Source organism: Octopus bimaculoides, chromosome 7, assembly GCF_046866305.1.
Source record: "Octopus bimaculoides isolate indiv1 chromosome 7, ASM4686630v1, whole genome shotgun sequence".
Taxonomy (NCBI): Eukaryota; Metazoa; Mollusca; class Cephalopoda; order Octopoda; family Octopodidae; genus Octopus; species Octopus bimaculoides.
The window spans coordinates 1,215,058-1,236,608 of NC_142934.1; the positions used below are offsets into that span (position 1 = coordinate 1,215,058).

The window sequence follows — 21,551 nt, forward strand, 5'->3', positions numbered from 1 at the left end:
AGCGGAAGCAGCAGCAGCAGCAGTAGTAGTAGTAGTAGTAGTAGTAGTAGTAGTAGTAGTAGTAGTAGTAGTAGTAGTAGTAGTAGTATTTGTACTAGATACAGTAGTAGTAGGTGTCGTTGATGCTGTTTTTAACCCCAGGCCTGTCCGGAACACTTTTATCAAACGTTTTTATCAATGACTGTCCTCATTTGATGCTGGCTTAGTGTATCTTGGATTACACGTATATAGCTCAAAGCGAAACGATACATATCTGTATCTGCTCGAGAGATGCAACAATGCAGGGGCGCCGCCTTGAGGAATTTTAGTGAAACTAATCGACACCAATACTAATGTCTTTTACAGCTAGGTTCTGGTTTTACTGGATTTTTTGGCGGAACTGTTAGTTTACGGGGACGTAAGCATACAGACATCGGTTATCAAAGCACAAAGACCCATACTGTCTTCTTTTAGTTGTCGGCTACCAAATCCACTAAAAATCTACGTTGGTTCGAGACTATTGTATACACCAGATACAGAAGCTGCCATGCAGCGGTACTGAACCTGAACGGTTGGAAAGGCAAACCGCTTACCACATGGTCACGCCTGCACCTATATATATATATATATATATATATATATATATATATATATACACTTCGTTTTTGTATTTGGTTTGCAAGATGCTTCATGTAAATTCGTTCAAACAAATCTTGTTATGCCAATAATAATAATTCACACAAATACAAATACACACACTCACACAATCTCAGAAGACCACAAGTCTTACATGGTATACCTGTATATAGACACACACAAACAGGCACATATATACACAGACAGATAGATAGATAGATAGATAGATAGATAGATAGATAGATAGATAGATAGATAGAGAGAGAGAGAGATAGATATCTGTCCGCTATTATAGCTGTGCATTCAGGTGTATGAGCTGGAGCTTCTATTCGTCAGTTTGCTCAACTGTTCCTGTGAATCTAAGATTGTATAAGTTTTAATACAAGCACATGAAATTATATATAATGTATGCACACACGAACACACACACAAACACAAACACACACAAACACAAGCACACACACATATATATAGATAGATATAGATATATATAGATGGATGTATATGTATACATGTTTCTATGTATCGATGACAAATATCTTGATAACAGTGGTGATCAGGATAATGAAGAAGATGGTGATGATGTTGATAGCAATGATATCTTTGTTGTTGTTGCTGTTGTGTAATAATTCTTGCTAATGGCAGCAGCATGACTGAGAAATTAAATAAGGAAAGTGTGTTTAAGTATATCATCATAAATGTATAACATACACATGAGTGTGCGTCTAATATACATATGTGTGTCTATATGCACAAACACACACGCACAAACATACATATATGCTTGTACATATATGTATAAATAAATAAATGTATATATATATATATATATATATATATATATATATATATATATATATTTCAGTGAGTTATGATAATATCATATGGAAAGTAAACTATTAAAATTACGATATTTAATTATACCAATTGAGATAGAGGAAGGCTTTCAACAGACTTTGTAACGCATAGCATAACATACAGATCGATATTACATAGATATACTTTGATAACATACAGATCGATACAGCGTAGATATATGTATTGATAAAGTTGTTATTGGGAACATCTGAAGGTAATTACGTACGGCTAATTATCATCATGGAATCTTGATAGAAGCACAACAACATTTCACTGTCAGGGCGTGAGATGGGGAGTCTGTGAGAGAGCTTAGCAATATGTTCACACGCATACATACATATATACATGTGTGCGTGTGTGTGTGTGTGTGTGTGTGTGTGTGTGTGTGTGTGTGTGTGTGTGTGTGTGTGTGTGTGTGTGTGTGTGTGTGTGTGTGATGCGTGTACAGGTAATTGCAGTATAAAATTTGTTTTGCTGATGATGTTCGTTGGGGGAGAAACACGTGTAAACGATTATCTTCTTATCTCCAGATAATAAGCCCGTTCTTTTTGTTAATGGCACTTTAATTCTTTAGAATTCTTGATTTTTGAGATTGTAAACTCATCTCGTATGGAACTATTTTCAATTGCCATTTGCTAATTGTGGTACATCCTCAAAAATATTTAATAAATCAGGAATTTATGCTGTGTGACATTTGATATTTGTCTTTTGTATGTATGTATGTATGCACATACACACACACACGCGCGCACAAAATAGATGTAAGATTCAGTTGAATAAGGTACTTAAGTTGGTGCACCGACTTAACTTTGTTATACACGGTGCGACTGCTAAATTGTCGCACTTTTATAATTCTAGTTTCGCGCATGCTCATTGTTTGTTTTTGATTTTGTCACCTAGACAGTATAGAAGGGTCAGCTGGGCACCGTTGGGCACTGTCATAAAAACAGCAACGTAATGCAATTCACTCTGCCGGAAATTTGGAAAAGACATGCTGTACTGCTCGGCATTCAGGCCGGAAGCTCCAGTATGGACATTTCAGAGTGTTTGGTGTGAATCTGAGGACAGCGAAGAGGATTTGGGAGGAGTTGGATGAATCTGATGGTGATTAGGACGGTGCGGCACAGATAAAACCTACTCTGAATATCTGATTATATATATATATATATATATATATATATATATATATATATGACAAGCTTCTTTCAGTTTCCGTCTACCAAATCCACTCACAAGGCTCTGGTCGGCCCGAGGCTATAGTAGAAGACTCAACCTGGAACCATGTGGTTGGAAAACAAGCTTCTTACCACACAACCACGCCTGCGTCTAATATGTATATTTATATACAGGGTGTGTAAGGAATTTGAGGGTATAGCTTTTTAAAGTCATTACTGGTTTTTTTGCTAACTCTGTATAATCTTTGTTTCAGACAATAATAATGGCAGACTCTCAGCTTACTCAAGAGATTAAGAGACTTCGACCAAAATCAAAAAGTTAACAGAAGAAACGACAGATGCTTATGTGCAGACCCTTTCTACGTTCCAAGTGTTATGCATAAAGAATTTCCAGAAACTGTCATGGTTTTATGGGTTAACAGCAATGAAGGACATGTGATACATCCTTCTTGCTATAAGGCCTTAGAGTGAACTCTATTGCCTACATTAAGGTCCGGGAAATAATTATTAAGCCCTGGATAGACAGTGTATGTAATAGAAGGCTATATGTGTCTCAGTAAGACTCTGCACTATCACACATGGCTCTAGTAACACAGGAATGGATGGCTGAAAACTTTCATGATCACATATCCCCTAACATTTGACTTCCTAATTCCCCAGATCTCAATCTACTGGACTATTACATGTGGCACGTTGTTGAGAGAGAGGTCAAGGAACATGCCTGTAACACCAAAGATTCTTTGAAAGCTGCCATAGTCAAAGTAATGTCCAAAATCAACCGGGACCACTTGATTTGAGCATGTAGGTGATTTAGATCTTATATAGAAGCAGTTGTTGGAGCTGAAGGTGGATTTAGGGAATTACATTATAGAAAAGGTTTATTTTTTATCCTCATAGTATTTATTGATAAATAAAGTTATTATCTATTATTATTTGTTCTTTTATAAATAAAAATCTGTCCTCAAATATCTTACGCACTCTGTACATAATATATATAGAAGCATTTACGCGTATTATTATGTATGCATGTACTTATGTATGAGTGCATACATGTGTGTCGATGAGTGCACCTGTTTATTAGTATTTTTCATACAATTCACTTTTAACATCAACGAAACCAGTGCCAGTCTTACTTGGTATTAAATTGCTGGTGTTCCACTTGTAATACATTAATGCGTGAATTCCTGTGTTTTTATATAGATGTGAGTTTGTGTGCGCACGCGCCTGTAAGTGTGGGTGTTTGTCGCTGTGTGGATACATATGTTCTTATATGATGTAATATATTAGATTTTCTTCCTATTCTAGACATTTTTAGTATTCATTTGTATTTGTATGGAACAGTGGCCGTATGTGTATGTAATTATACAGAAGGGAGTGTAAGGGTAACCACGTATATGTAGTCTATCCATCTATCTATCAATCTATCTATCCATCCATCTATCTATCTATCTGTCTATATATCTATCTGTTTGTGTATGTTTAGCTATCATCAATAAATGCGATCTGACGATATTTCTGAGATTCGTTCAACCGAAAAGCAACTATTTCTTACTCTACGGGCTATCAATTAGTTGACCAATTCATTTATACTCACCTACGTGCGCGCACACACACACAGACACAGACATACACAAAACTCACATGCTCAGGCATATAAGCACATAGACATACAAATACACACGCATACACACAAACCATCGAACGTTATACTGCTGAAGCGTAGCTAAACCATTTTCTACTTTGTTTTCAGTGCCTGCGGCTGACAGATTAGAGATTGCTATTAGAGTCGTCGTTTTCTATCAAAATACCGAGTACGCTTACAGAGCAACCAGTGGCGGTTTCGAATCAACACCTAGCCTATTGTTATTGCTGTTTAACACTCATCCTCTTCTAATCTGGGATTAATATGGAGAAAACCTGTCGAAAGAAGATCATCGGATTTTTGTTTCTTTAGAAACGTTTAAGCGCAAGTGTGTTTTATGAGGGAGACATGACTACTATTTCTAGGGGTTCGAAGACCAAGGTAGATGATCTCTCTGAACCGAAGTAAGATTAGCATCAGGTGACTAATATTCATGAGTACATCTGCACCAGGATATAACACGCAGAATGTAAATAATTTCATCACAATTGAAAGAACATTGACAACAGTGTTCTGGATCATAACTGAGCGTGCATTAGAGGATGTCTGTGTGTGTTTCAGTGTTTCTATGGGTGGGTTCGTGTTGGTGTCTGTGCACATACATAAACACATACGTATATATAATATATATACATACACGCACACATACATACAGACACGCACACATATATACAGGCACACGTGATGTTGGCGATTTCTTTCCCTTGTTTGAGCTTTTCTGTTTCTCCTTTCCGACGAAGAGCATTACTCGAAACGTCGAGTATAGCTTTCACCAAGCGACAAACTAATACATTCATTGTGCACGTCCTCTTGGTGTCTCTTAATTTTATTCGTTTATTTGAATTGGCTATATATATATATATATGTTGCTCGATTGCGTATATGAAATATGGTCTATATATATTGGTTATATATCCAACATTAATGTTGATTCCTCAATAAATACGGAATCGCCACTAACGGCTGCAACAGAAGTGTAGTGAACATGACGAAATTCTTCTTTCTCTCTCCCTTTCCCTTTCTCTCTCTCTCTCTCTCTCTCTCTCTCTTTCTCTCTCTCTCTCTCTCTCTCTCTCTCTTCCTTTATTCTCTTTTTATCTCTTAAGCCCGCCCCCTCTCTCGTCAGTCTATCAGCCGGGAGAATTACGAAGAAAATGGTGAACATGTTAGCCATACTTCAAGCGCTGTCAGATTTACTTCCTGTTGTTTTATCAACTATAACCAAACTATGTTTTCAGTCGTGTTTCCGGTATGGTGAGCCAGCATATTTTTCCATATTTATTGCAGCCACCACATATTTATCAGAAAATCTTTTGTTTATCTATTACTAGTTTCCATTGCTGAATTAAGCAAATTGTCACATTTTTCCCTCTTTAATTCTCTATTATATGCAGTTGTATTTTCACCTATCATGTATTGATTATCTTCCTGATCTCTCTCTCTCTCTCTCTCTCTCTCTCTCTCTCTCTCTCTCTCTCTTTCCTTCCCTCGCCTTGTCTTTAATCTGATATATTTTGTTTGCGCATACTTAAGCGTAAAATTATAACAGCATCTTTAAGGCATTCATTCGACTAAATTAGTTTATATTGTGATGCTAAGGCATGTTTCATTAGCCTTATTTTGCTTTAACATATCATCTACGTCATTGCTAAGGAAGCCTAATTTTGTCTTTGTTGATGTAATATTTAGTAAAAGTGCATGATATAAGCGACATGTCTTGAAAACAACTACAATTCTCTATTTAGTGATTATTAAAACATCATTCAGTAAAAGAGCGTGGTATAAGCGACATATTTAGAAATCAACGATAATTATCGACTCAGTGGTTTTTGATACATCTCTTTCTGATATTCCCTGATATAAGCGACATATGTGGAAGGCAACGTTAATCACCCACTTAGCAGTGGATCACGCATAGTTTTGTGAAAATGCATGATATAAGCGACATATCCAGAATACAATTTTTATCGTCTGCTCAAGTGGTGTTGATGTAATGTTCACTAAAATCCATGACAGAAGCGACATAAAAGCGCGATAACATCTATAGTCTTTGATATATTGTTGGCCGATATATAATATATATATATATATATATATATATATATATATATATATATACATATACATTAGTTCTTTTTTATAAATGTCCAGTATATAAGCGGCATTTGTACCAGATAACAAAACTTGCAACTTATTTAGTGGTGGCTGAGGTATCATTGATCGAAAGATATAAGTGACATATAATCAACTCAAATCGTTGATTTATACAATATTTTGTGTAAGTTCTTCATGTATGGAACACGTAAACTAATAAATATAAGTTATATATTTATTGGTTCTTAATATAGTGTTTCTCACTCACATGACCTTACACAAAATATATTTCCTATCAAAAGTAAATTGATGACAATATACGGCATATATCTTACCAAATGTTGCGTTCTTAACGCCCACATAATTGTAGACTTATATCACAGAGTTTGCCGAAATGAAACGTTGATAGCCACTAAGTGGATGACTATGGTTGTTAAGCGGAGGATATGTCGCTTATATTATGAACCTATTTTGTAAACACGTGTAGTCACGGTTAAATTATTGTACACTCATCGATTATGTACCTCGCTGCTTCTCATCAGAGTAGTCATTGGAATTTATAACACCATTTGCCTTTAATGTGGAAGCAGATAATTCGTTCTAAGATTCTCAGTTGTAGTCTCCCTTGTTTGAAGAATTATTGACAATAGCAACGTAAGTCGATGAAATCATCATCATAAATCCGAGAACAATGAAATGTAAATTTGAATTTAGCACGAAATGAACTCAGATCATAAGGCAAGCGAATTATTTAGCGCCAGGGATTTTCTCCAACACTCCAACCATTCTACTATTTCCCCGTTATAAACGTTCTCTTCCAATAATTGGTTAAAATTAATGATTAACTTTCACAATTGCTACACAAACAAGGAGATTCCGTCTACGTTGAAACATCATAATAATATTGTTGTTCATTATTATGCAAATTTCCCAATACACTAGTTGCTTATTGGACATGTTCTTCACGGGACATATGTCTGCCAGAAACGAGATGTGCATGTTAAGTTGAGGATTTAGTATTTAACATCTGTGTGAGATGTATATTGTAGTTTATAGCCATATGCTTTCTGCATACACTTGAAGTTTTCAATGTTTATGGCTAACATTACATAGCAATTAGCAAGTATTGAGTTTAGAGGAAGTGACTTATAGAACTAGACACGTTGATAGACTGATGGAGTTGACTAATTGTTTGGTAAACATGGAGCAAACCGAGTATCTCATCATTGTGGAATTAAATGTTTATAAAGTGATACAGGGCCACATAATTGTATTGGTAAATGCAAGTATACATATATAACAGTACATAGTATATATATACTATGTATGTGTGCGTGCGTATGTGTGAGTGTGTAGCTGTTTGTGTATATATATATATATATATATATATGCATATACATGAGTGTACATAGCCATATGCGTGTATTCACAGATATGGAGGTAATTACCTACATATATATCTCTAAACATACACACACGTACACAAGCAACCAAACATTGAAAACACATACATTTATACACATACATGGAAAGGTGTTCAAATCAGTCAACAAATATGTGTATACGTGTACACAAAACCCATCCCCACTTGTTTGTCTGTGAAATAGTTTTTTGCATGCATGTATGTGTGTGTCTATATATATATATATATATATATATATATATATATATATATATATATATATATTTAAATGCATACATATACAAATATATGCACGTATGTATGCACGTATGTATGTGTGTGTATGTCCAAAGTCAGTATAAGACTTAGAAACATACATTTATGGAATTGATTCTTTTTACAAATCTATTGAAATAAATTAAAAAAGAGAAGTCTGCTCTTGAGAAAGCAGACCCTAACAATAAGAATGCACACAATAACAAGAACAACAACATATGGAGGAGTGTAGGTACAATGCGTAGTTTATCATACATAATGTGTGTCTTCTTCGCTTAGGTTCATAGATTTAGGAAGAATTCCCGTTAATGAGTCGCTTCAGCTTTTACAACTGTTCACCCTATTCATAGCTTTAAGATGGGTTAGTGACGAGTGGTTCAGATTAAAATAGCATCAGTGAATTTTATATAAGGTTGTTTAAGAGGTTTAGAGAGAGGCAGATAAAGGAAAGAAAGTAGAGACATAGAGGTGGCAGCCGTTCGAGTGTTACAATAGATCGTGTGGCCGAGAAATATGGGAGACATATTGGGAAAGACAAGACAAACGCAGGAATAGAAAGTTTGGAGAGAGGGGTAGAGATAGAGAGAGAAATAAAGATGAAGATAGAGACATAGAGGGAAAGGAGAAAACTGAGAGAGATGCGGAGAGAAAATAAACAAAGATATACGTATATACCGTGTGTGTGTGTGTATGTGAATCTTTTTCTTGGTATACGTGTGCGAAGATATATATATATATATATATATATATATATATATATATATACACACACATACATGCATACATACATACATGTATATATATATACACCTCTCTCTATCTCTATATGTACACACACACACAAACATATACACAGAGACACATATGTATGTATTTATGTTTATTTGTATGTATGTATGTATGGATATATAGATAGATGGAGAGAAAGAAGGAGAAGAAGGAGAAGAAGGAGAAGAAATGTACATATATGTATATTCTTCACCAATTTTCGCTTGGCCTCCTATATTGCAAGTTGGGCTGTTGTACCTGTCTCCTAGTATTTTAGTTTACCGAAATATAACAGATGATATTTAACCTCAACACAAATATAAAAAAAATAGACACCCATTCATCCAAACCCTACTGCACACACACACACACACACACACACACACACACACACACACACACACACACACACACGCCAGTATAGTGATCATCTCACACTTTCCCGCCTTTGCTGAGTCTCTCTCTCCTTCACTTGCTCTCTCTCTCTCTCTTCCTTTGTTACTCTTCCCAATCTATGTTTTTCTTGCTGTGTCTACCTCTCTCTCACCTTCCATAATTCCTTTCTTATTCTGCCTTCTACCCGTGGCTGGTCAATGACTGGCAATCAAACATTCTTACATGAAATATTGCAGAAGCCCGTCAAGTATATGTGTATTCATATACATATAACCACACATGTATGCATTTTTACATGCTTGTATACATTCACGTATTGGTTTGGAGGTATGTATATGTAGCTATATTAGAAATTTGAAATTGAAATTAAGGGATTACTAGAAAACGCAAATACAGAATTAACTAATTAATTGTTGTCTATTTGTTAAAATCTGTTATCGTTTGCAATCATGTACAGCACTATTTCATTCATTTAAAAAATCGCCAGCATCATATAACCCGTGACTTATTTACTGAACTGACACATTTCATTAAAGATAGAAATAATACATTCTGGAGGCCAATTATGAATGTTTGCTTCTTATTTTATTTTATTTATTTTTTTTGAAATTGCTCATAGAATGTTAATAGTTTAGGAATTGAGAGAATCGAGAGAAAGCTATTAATGTTTGCATACAGAATATTAAGTGTTTGCATATATATATATATATATATATATATTTAAATGCATACATATACAAATATATGCACGTATTTATGCACGTATGTCTTATACTAGTCACACATATCCCTTGTATAGCATATTCTATTTCTATAAAAAAAAAGAATCGGTACACAATTATTGTATATGTATTACAATCAGGTTTGTGTCTAAAATTAACGAGAATGATCAGCTATTTTACAAGTGGTTGTCTAATGTGACACCGGAAGCATGGAATAAAAAGAAAAAGATAACATGCTTTCGAAATAGTAAACGTGGCTTTAGAACAGAATTCGGTGTATCGTGACAAATAATGCACTCTCTATGATGTCACGTAATTGTAAGATTCATTGCAAATAGCTTCACCTGATAAGCACCATTTAGCGCCAATTTAGTGGCGTAAAAAATTGTTTAAAAGTAAAAAAAGCAAATTAATATTCTAAGTTATAGATCTGATGAATTTATCTTGTTAAATATAGAAAATAAAATTGTGAAAAATATTTTAAATATTGTGTAACAATGAGTCTGAAAATTATCTTTGTGACAATTACGTGTTAAATAAACACACGACTTTGATAACAGCATTTCAAAATGTTGGCAAATAAAAAAAGAAAATAACAGTAATAAAAAATGAAGTAATGACTAGCTATGTATGGTAGATTTGGCAGACGTTACATTTTACTATTAAATCATTTGTGTGAGTTGTTTTTGTTTTTGTTGTCGACGTCGCCGTCGTCGTAAATGTCGTCTGCTACACGCATTAATAGAAAGAATATCTGATGAGCAAACTTGAACAACAATGAAAATTCTCATTTGCTCACATGGCATTCTACATTTACGATTGACTTCTCATTAGAATCATAGAGATTTCATTAATCTTGCCGAGCAATAGTTTTATTTCGTTATTATTTTGAGGTTAGATTTAGTTCAGATGGGTAAGAGACCTACATTTTAACTCCAAGGTTTCGAGTTCGATGTTTCTACGCTCCAAATGGAACAAGTGTTCTCACTACTGAATCTGGGTCAACCCAAATAATTGTCAGCAAAATTTCAAGTAGAGAAAAGAAGGAGAGATTGAACCAGATTTGGGCTGTGCCTTGATTCATTGTTCGGTGCAGCACTCCACCCGAGCCATTGTTGCCTTCAAGAGAATCCAGCACTTTGTATACTTTCAGGTGAAATCTTCGGTTTAATAACACCTTCCTCTATTCAAACCACCAAGTCTTGGAGATCGTAAAATACGATATGAGCCTGATTCGTTCTCTCCTGTGTTTAAACTGTGATGATAAAAGTAAACCATAAAAATAATGCGTAATATTTAGACAGTCTTGATTTTATTCTTTTTAAAGCCAATAATTGAGGAATGAGGTTTCATTTAGGCCGAAGATCGAACGCCCCTTTGGGTCTACAATGTTGTTGTTATACTTCATAGGTTACATTTTATCAGTCCCAATGACTGTAAGGGTCAGTGGTTATATTTATTTATAAAGTAACCTAAGGGGGGTTAATACTGGTTAATTATCACGGATGGAATCATCTCTGATATCAATTTATTAACGCCAATCAATCAAGTGAGTGTATTGATCTCCTAAGAGCTAAACCTTCGAATACACTTACACAAAATCACGAATACACACTCGTGCATACACACATACACGCGCACACACACACACACCTGCAGAAACACACTTAAATATATACACACACAGAAAAACACACATTAATAAACGCACAACACACAGACAAGCGTGGTATGATAATATAAAGCGAATGGCATTGAGTGGAATTATAAATTGCCACTGGAATGCAAGGCTTTCTTATTTAGACACAATGAACCTAGGACTATATAATCTAACGTGTCCTTCCTCTTACGGACGTTTTGGTAGCTATTTCAAGCAGCTCTATTTGGCACGTACATGCTCTTTACGCTGCGTGATAAAGAGTTGTACAGTGAAGTTGGTGTTATTGCTTTGGCGAAAGTAGAGGATTATAGGAATTGGGGTGAAATATAGATGCAAAGCATACATACAGATATACACACACAGCATATATACACGTATGCATATACGTATATGCGCATATATTAATAAATAGATTCACATATATATGAGGACACACATACACCAAGATATATATATATATGTGTGTGTCTGTGTGTGCGTGTGTGTGTGTGTGTGTGTGTGTACAAAGATGTTTGTGTATTCATAAATACAAATTTATAAGCGTTAGAGGCATATACTGATAGATACACAGACAGAGAGACAGACAGGCAGGCAGACAGTCTGACAGACAGATAAATAGATAGACAGAACGAAAGACAGAAAGAAAGGAAGAAAGATAGACAGACAGATGCGTAGATTGATAGATAGAACGGAAGAAAGAAAAAACGAAAGAAAAAAGAAAGAATGAAAAGCAGATAGATAGATAGATAGATAGATAGATAGATAGATAGATAGATAGATAGATAGATGTTAACATTATACTCGGTCGGTATTACATAGGTAACTAGAAATAGGCGTGTTGCAATCGATAAGCCAGTGCGGGCTTAAGTAGTTATGTATGTCATAGCTAATGTATTTAATACAGGGAGCAGCAGAAAAAAGCTAACGAGAGAGACAAAAGTTCAAGCATAGATATACTGATACAGACATAGATGAGTGATTGTTTACATATATAATTAGCTCATTAGAGAACTAATTAGAAATAAATCTGTAATTAAATATATGCACCAGATAAGGGAAATAAAGAAGTCAGTGTTAAGATATTCATTAGATGCACTGTTCAATATTTCCACATTTTTTTCTTCCACGTGTGGTGAGTGATTTGATCTAGCAGTTTCTTCAGAAATTACAACAATTACATCCTGGTATTTTTTTTAAGATTTCAGAACAAACAAATAACTTTCATTCACGTTTAGTATATTTCTTAACGAATTTGCATTTTCGTAGCATCTCTAAGACTGTCTCACGGAAAAAATTCAACGTTAACTTTAGAACAACGGTCACCAGCCCGTTTCCTTTTAACACCTCACCTATATATATATATATATATATATATATATATATATATATATATATATATATATATGTGCATATATGGGTACAGAACGTCACCAACAGTAACCAACATGAAATACGAAAATGAATGAGTTCAGTACGCAAACAACGAGAGAAACAAATGGAAAACAGCACATGTAACATAAAGAACGACCCTTCATCAGTTGTCGGCTGTCTATCTACTCCTCATTTCGAGCATTGAAAGACAATATAAGTCTTCGAAAACATTTGCTCCAATAAGTACCACAATAAAATTTGGGATTCATGGAGAGTGAAAATATAGTTATATATATACACACACACAAACATACCAACACATATCTACCTGTTATAATATATGCTCACATATAAAAATACGGTATATATTAAACACACAAATACACATACACACACAACACTTATATATGTTTAAAAATTCGTATATGTATCTGTTCGACTATTTTGATGAATAAATCTGAAAAAAATTTGCATAAATATTTTATATATATATATATATATATATATATATATATATATACATTTATACACACATATATAATATTACATGTTATATATACATTATATATTATGTATATATATACATATTATATAATGCATATATATATATATAATATCATTTGTGTGTGTGTTTGTTCTCGAATATTTGAACAAGAAAGCTGAAAAAATTTCGCATGAATATATACATATTTTAATTGGATGGTAAAAGAACTTACTTTCAAAAACTTGTACAACATTCTTCGTCCTCTGAAGAAATTTCATGCAGGTAAATTTTGGAATCCTGCAAATAGAGACAGAAATCTATGTTTGAAAAATATTCGTTATTTTATAGCAATATTTAGCCTACTTATTATCTCCCTTCTGATAGTACGTTGGCTTTTGCTACTCCTGAGTAAACTTTTGTATCTCTAACAAATTTCAATCGCTAGAAATATGATTTCTAGCAAGTTCTTGTACACGTTTTCATCCACCAAATTGGATTCTCTCTTTTTGGGCCGTCTTAATTTTCTTCATGCATTAATTCGTAAAATTAGTGGTGTACAAAGCCGAAATCTTATCAAAAACGGCTATTCCAGACAATTGATAAAGAAAGTTACATACGCACGTATAAATGGCCTTTCAATAAAAGGTCTTAAAACCATGAATCATTCTTTGTGAAATGCAACGACAAAACGGGCGATCGCAACGTTGGCAAAATCCTTCTGGAAAAATGACAGACTACGTCGACTACAACAATAAACGGACAGTCTTCGAAAAACAAATCCATAAATGCGTGATGAAAGCATTTTATAGCAGAAAAGTGTATGCCTAATTTAAGACAAAGCTCGCATTTTCTCGAACCATCTATCTTTGGATTTGCCCGAACGAATACCACAAAGAATGTTGCTCTCCGTTGAAATGGCTTCGCCAGTTGAACCACTTATTAATAAAGATGTATGTTTATTTCTGTTTCTGTTTTGATCTCGGTGTGTTTTGAATTCGGACATAAAAGATCGTAAGAGAATACTGCAGGGCATGCACCGCCACTTTCTACCTGTAACAATAATGATTGGTACTAGCTTTGATGAAGATAATAATCAGAATTAATTTTGAAGCTATCAATACCAGAACTTTGTATCTTTTTATTTTTGGTTTAATGATAATGATTAAAGGTAAAACATAACAAAATGGTTTAGAAAGGAAAAAAAAAATTGCGTTGCTGAATCTTTTGAAATTATATTATTTGTTGATAATTGAATTAGTAATGGAGCTCACATCTAAAAATGGCATTTCTTATGGCAAAGAATCCTTACATTATACAGAACCAAACTCAGCCTCAAAACAATGGCAACTATTCTTTTAAGTGTTATGGCGTGTTATATGGGCGAACACTAGACACCGCACACATTAATTCACGCACACACACAAAAAATGTTCCCCCCAAACCAAACACACACACACACACGCAAACACATGAACACAAACCCACATATAGACACACACACACTCACACGCAAACCCATGCACATAGCGCATACGCACACACATATGAAACGCTCCTTCACTCACCTACGGAACTGAGTATTATTCACGGTACGCACTCAGGAATAAAAACAAAGTTGTGTTGCTATTTTATGATATTGTTTTTGTTGTTGTTTTGTTTTGTAACAGTGATAGAAGACATAATGCTGTCCACATCTAATTTATGACAAATATTAATTGAATTTCGGGAGGAAAAACACCGAATACTGTTACAGCTCTCACCGTTTTATTAGATAATCAAATATATATATTAGTCGACTATCGCTTTATATATTTTGTTTTGCTACAAAAAATTTCCATCTTCTCCTACAATCACTATCATTTATTATTATTATTATTATCAAATTTGTTGTGCTTGGTATGGAGGTGCTTGGAGACGACTTCCTATGTCGAAAAACTAACAATTTAATAATAATGATAATAATAATAATAATAATAATACAGTTTCCTAATCTTGGGTGTATCTAACTAAATAACGTATTGTTGTTGTTGTTATTCTTCTTCTTTTTATTATTATTGACTGGTGACCTGTCTAGACGTGTTTTTCATGCCATACTTCGTCGTTCTGGATTTCACTAAATGTGAACTGCGTAAAGACATAATTTATTGAATGTATTTTTATACAAGTTTTACAGAAATCTTTTTGAAATCTGCTCAAACAGTGCAAGTCGAAAAAGTGAAGTCTAACTTTATCGAAGTTTTATTGTCTTCGTAGGTTGCCGACCTCTATGCAGATGACAAGGATGAGGAAACTCTACGCCACAAAAGCAAACCTATTGAAGGAGAAGTAATTTCAGCACAATTTCAATATACCCCACTACAAAAAAAAAAAAAAAAAAATCCAAGAAAATCAAATAGCCATGAAGATTCTTTTGTTGTTAAAATCTTTGGAAAAGTAGCGAATATTTTCCGTGGATGGCATCAGAGAATACGGTTGTGATCGTCCTTTACAAACATGACTTGAAAGACAACATGTCAATAAAAAAAACATTATGTAATAACAACCAGTGTGTTTTTAATGCGAACCAGTAACACATAGGGGTGAAGGAAGAAAATTTCTCTGTAGCGTGAGATATGCTCGGTCGAATAGGGTAGATTATATGGAATTATATGCATTATATAAAATCGAGTACGGAATGAGAAGATAAGGTAAGTTAGTGTATCACACGTGTTGCCATGGAAAATATAGAGTACTAAGATACACGAATTTTATCCTGATACACTTCAGAAAGGTTGTCAAGTGTTGGTTCATTGAGACGTGTGGTACAATATGCGTTAGTGTTGAGTGCTGATTTGATGTTTTGTTATAATTGATATAATTTTCTCATTTCCGTGTCTGAAATCCCACTTGTGTCAATTCATCTTCATTCCCTCTGATTAATATTTTGGTCAAAACAGTTTGAATGTACAAAAAGATTCGATGCAAATCTTGATGCCCATATCTGGTCGGTTATCGTTGAACTCTGTATGAGTCTGCACAAGATCTACTCATCCAACGGGCGATTCTGATCCTCATCATCATGATTGTCTTCGTAGTTGTTATTATTGTCATTATCGTTCTTGATTTTATTATTATTTATATCAGGACCACTTTTCCGGCTATAATTTTTTGCTGGATTATTGCTTCATTTAACATTGACTTTGGTTACAATTTCTCTCCGAAGTAGATGAAAGTTAAATTAATATCGGTCCACAACTGTTTATTTCACTCTGATTTTCACATACCTCTCGACAGTTTGTATCATAACATTTACCAGTTTTTAACTGATACAACAGTTTGTAACTGTTTAGATGGCATATATACTGTAAGTAGAAAGTATATAGATAGCGAAGAAAGAATAGCAAATTCTTTTTGAACACCCCATCGCAGAATCCGAGCGGATAATGAGGATTAAAACTGATTAAATGAATGCATTTTGTGAAGGATACCAATCAAAGATGGCGACTACACTACATCTTCCTGCTTTTTGATACGCGTCACGAACGCGTTGGTATATTGAATTGTTGAATGATTGATAGCACAATAGGTTTTGGGTAATAGCAATCATACATATATACATGCACACACATATATATATATATATATATATATATATATATATATATATATATATATATGCATATATAAGTATACGTATATATATATGAATGCATATATATCTATACATACATATTTGTGTGTGTGTGTGTGTGTGTGTATATCTGTATATATGTATATATACGTATATATATGCATGCACACACACACATTATATATATATATATATATATATATATATATATATATATATATATATATATACAATCACAGCAGTATATAGAGAGAGGTAGTAAGTAGCAGAATGAGATAAAAGTGAGAATAAGACAGGAGAGAGAATAAATGTGTTGCTTTTTCTAAAACTGTTCTCTTGATGCCTCATCCTTTTGGTTCCTTACACCAAAATAACATGTTCAACCTAAATGCAATATATTTGTCCCCACCACTAGTATTCTGATTCACTCTAGCATGTAAGCTTCCATTCCTCCGGTTAATTCCTTGAGGTATAAATATTCCCAGTTTGACGGTTCAGTGAATCTGATATTCTTTGCGTAATGGAATCACTGTTATATTGAAGAATTTGTAGAGAAATCTGCGAATATTTGACGAAAGTATTGATATTCTGGTATATATCGGATGATATAAAAAAGATAAAAAAATAAACGAAAATACCAAACATTGGACGATTTCATAATTCTTTGAAAAATAGGAAATACGGCTGGGTATCGGAAAGGAAGAATAAGTACAAATCGATATTGTGACAGTGGGCGTTCCCAGCAAGTGATATGCCCTGCATGTCTATTTAAGACGTCGTAAATTATTGAGCGTCATTAACAAAGTGAGAAATATCATAACTTGAGCTATAGATAATAACACTCTTACGATAAATATGTTTGTTGAAAGACAAAGAGATGGGGTCTGTTTAGTTATGTCAACGATAATTTTACCAAAGGAAATATAAATGGAAAAAAACCGGTCCATACCTGGAACGTCATGCGCTCCACACATCGCTCCTTATTTTCTTTTTAAGAATCAAAAGACAAAAGTAGAGCCGTTAAAGAGGTCACGGATGGTTAATGCCCATATACTTGCACGCACACATACATGAAGTCACTCGAGTGTACACGCTCAATCACACACTCGCACATGCACACACACATATTCATACACACAGGCACGCACACAGACACACATAAGCTCATCCTTAACTTCTCTTGTAAGCAACCACATCTACATAGACACAGACATAAGACTAATTCTGAGACAGACTCAAGGAAGACATTGAGGTGAGAGGGCATGTTATTGATGAGGTTAAGAATAGCGACGAAAGGATTTTAGGAAACCAAAAACCGATTGATTGCTTAGCCAACAAGATTTTGCTGTAATTGTCAACGCAAAACCCGTCGGAAATTACTGGTATTCTGTATAATCATATCTACGTCCAACTCGGTAGTGATCGGAACCATAACACCAGTTCAGATCTGCTTGTTCAGCGCTACACTCTATAAGCTATATACAATGGGTCATCAGACAAAAAAATGGGGTGGTTCCCCATATATTTAATTCTTTTTCAGTGTTACTTGAATTGATACAGAAAATATGTTTATCGTTGTGCAGTGTTTATTTATTTATTTCTTGCTCCCTTCTTCCTCTATAACTTGTGTTTATCGTTTTTGAAATTTGAATAAGTGCACGTAGAAAAAAAAAATTAAAGTATTTATCTAATAACCCACTACAACACATGGGGGCAGAAAACAACAAAACATCGGTTTCAAATTTTGGTTCAAGACCAGCAATTTCGGTGCAGGGGCTTGGCGATTACATCGCTCACAGTGTCCAATAAGTAGTTACCTTATCGACCCCGAAAGGGTAAAGTGGAATTTGGAATTTGAACTCACAATGTAAAAGACCAGGTGAAATGCCGCCATGGAATGGGTAGTAAATATCGGCAAGTAACGTATCTAAGGGAGGCACTGAGATGTAACACTTCGTCATAGGATAAAATGTACTCCAGTCGCACCCACAGGGTGCAGTGTCGTAAGTACGGGAGAGTTAAATCGAAAGCATTCCGAGTGACAACGGTGAGGCTCACACTTTGCAGTAAATGTCAGGAGTAGAAAAGGATTAGGGTGTATATTGGAGGAGGATTAGCTGTTGTTTCTTTGTTCATCGAGTGTAGAGGACGTAGTTTATCTGTTGGCGTATATACACACATTCACATGCACATACATACACGAATATCTATAGGTATATACACACAGATAGATACACACACACGCGTACATACATACACACTCATACATACATCAGATATTTATATATTTATTATATGACACAATAGCATTTGATTTGAGGAATATTTAGCTACAATGTTTTGCAAGTCGAGCGAATACGGAGATTGTTCTTCATCGTTTAGCGCATTTAGTATATATGGCAGAAAAATACATTTCAGGAATATATAACTACTATTTTTAGTGAATCGAGCTAATACGATTTTCATTGGCCTCCATAAGAGTCATAAACCTCTTGTGTTATGCAGCAATTTTAGTATTTTGTAGGGAAAATCTGTGTATTTAACATAAACATATTGCACTCATATTTACTGAAGTTATTCTGTTCCTGTAATTATTCTCCAGATACTTCCTAAGTATTCATCCTTCCAGCAAATTGTATTTACTTAATACAGTTGGTTGCACTGGACTGTATTAGCATTCCTACACACACGTGCGCGCACACAGATACATAGACGGAAACACGAACACACACAAATAAACACAGACACAAATAAACACACACACACACACACACACACACACACACACACACACACACACACATACACATACACACACTCAAAGTAATTCATTCATGACGACTACAGAAAATGGAACCCAAAAGGAAACCACAAAAACATAATAACAAAATGATATTGAAAAATTAAACGGAGCCGACGTGGATGAGAGGCCGCCACTCCGATGGTTCTCTATGGGGCACAGATACAATGTAAATAACACTTCTCGCCTGAAGATTGCAGTGTGTATGTATGTATGTATGTATGTATGTATGTATGTGTAGGCATACGTGTTTGTTTATATATATATATACTTAAGTATATATGCTTGTCTCTCGCTAGTGTTACAAACAAGAGTGCTTATACGCATCAAAATCCATACAAGAAGTTATTATCGTAATATTCTGTGTTCTAGCACAAGATTTACTTTTATGTGTGGATAAATATTATATATATATATATATATATATATATATATATATATATCCGGTTGAATTCTCTTATTATTGTGTGACTTTCTACACTGTTTCTTTTCATTAGTTCCTGTATATTGTAGACTCTATCCAAAAATTAATTAAGCATCAACACTAATAAAGTTCACCAATCATTATCATCGAACAATATTTGTTGTTTCACTCAAAGTCTTCTCATCAATGATTCCACCATTTTAAAAAGACAAGCTAGAAACCATTTCCTCTCTATGGAAGATTTGAAAGTGATCACGAAGGGACATATCGAGTGGGGAATCCTGCTAAATATTCGGCACAGATTCCAGGCAAGACATAAGAATGAGATTAGAATAAGAATATATGCCATAGCTTTTAAATGGAGATACAAATAATGATTTAGAACTGATTATAGTTCTATATTTCAGAGATGAGGAATTATGGACTTTATTTACATTAGACAGATATTTGTCCTCATCTTGTTTGTTGTTAACACAACGTTTCGGCTGTTATTCCCTCCAGCCTTCATCAGGTGTCTTGGGGTAATTTCCAGCCTGGGTTGTCATTCCTAAGGTATTTTTCGATATTATCATTATTATTATTATTATTATTATTATTATTATTATTATTCAGGTCACTGCCTGGAATGGAACTCTGAATCTTGGGGTTAGTAGCTCGCGCTCTTAACCACTACGCCATATGCCGAGTTCGATTCCAAGCAGTGACCTGAATAATAATAATAATAATAATAATAATAATAATAATAATAATAATAATAATAATAATAATAATATCGAAAAATACCTTAGGAATGAGAACCCAGGTTCGAAATTTTCCTAAGATACCTGATGAAGGCTAGAGGGTATATCAGCCGAAGCGTTGTGTTAACAACAAACAAGATGAGGACAAATATCCATCAAATATAAATAATGTAGAACTGATTATATTAATTCGGATACAGATCTCGAAATCCGAGAATTTGTCGAGAACGATTCCTACTTCAGGGTGTAATAAGGACACGTTTAGTATATTCTAAATAATTGATAGGGAAGATAGAGTGTACTGTAAACTTTACTCAGCACGACGATCGTTTCGACTTACATTTGCATTCCTACCTAGTGAGTGGGGAACGATACAATGGAATCGAATGCACCTAACAGTACAGAAGAAGCCTCATCACGTGACATAATACGCTACATTTAGCGTATTATGATGTAACCTGATGAGGTTTCTTCTGCACTGTGAATTGTATTCGCTTCCATATATCGTTCTTCT

The 21,551-nt window shown here is 34.3% G+C and overlaps 1 protein-coding gene across 2 annotated transcripts in view; it reads right to left on the reverse strand.

Annotated features, from left to right (window-relative positions):
* The window catches only part of LOC106872790 (uncharacterized), a 932,929-nt gene that overhangs the window by 287,401 nt on the left and 623,977 nt on the right, over positions 1 to 21,551 (reverse strand). For both annotated transcript variants that reach the window (XM_089354571.1, XM_089354572.1), the window contains exon 5: positions 13,696 to 13,760. In XM_089354571.1, the coding sequence (XP_089210697.1) occupies positions 13,696 to 13,760 (65 nt within the window). The remainder of the gene's footprint in view (positions 1 to 13,695; positions 13,761 to 21,551) is intronic.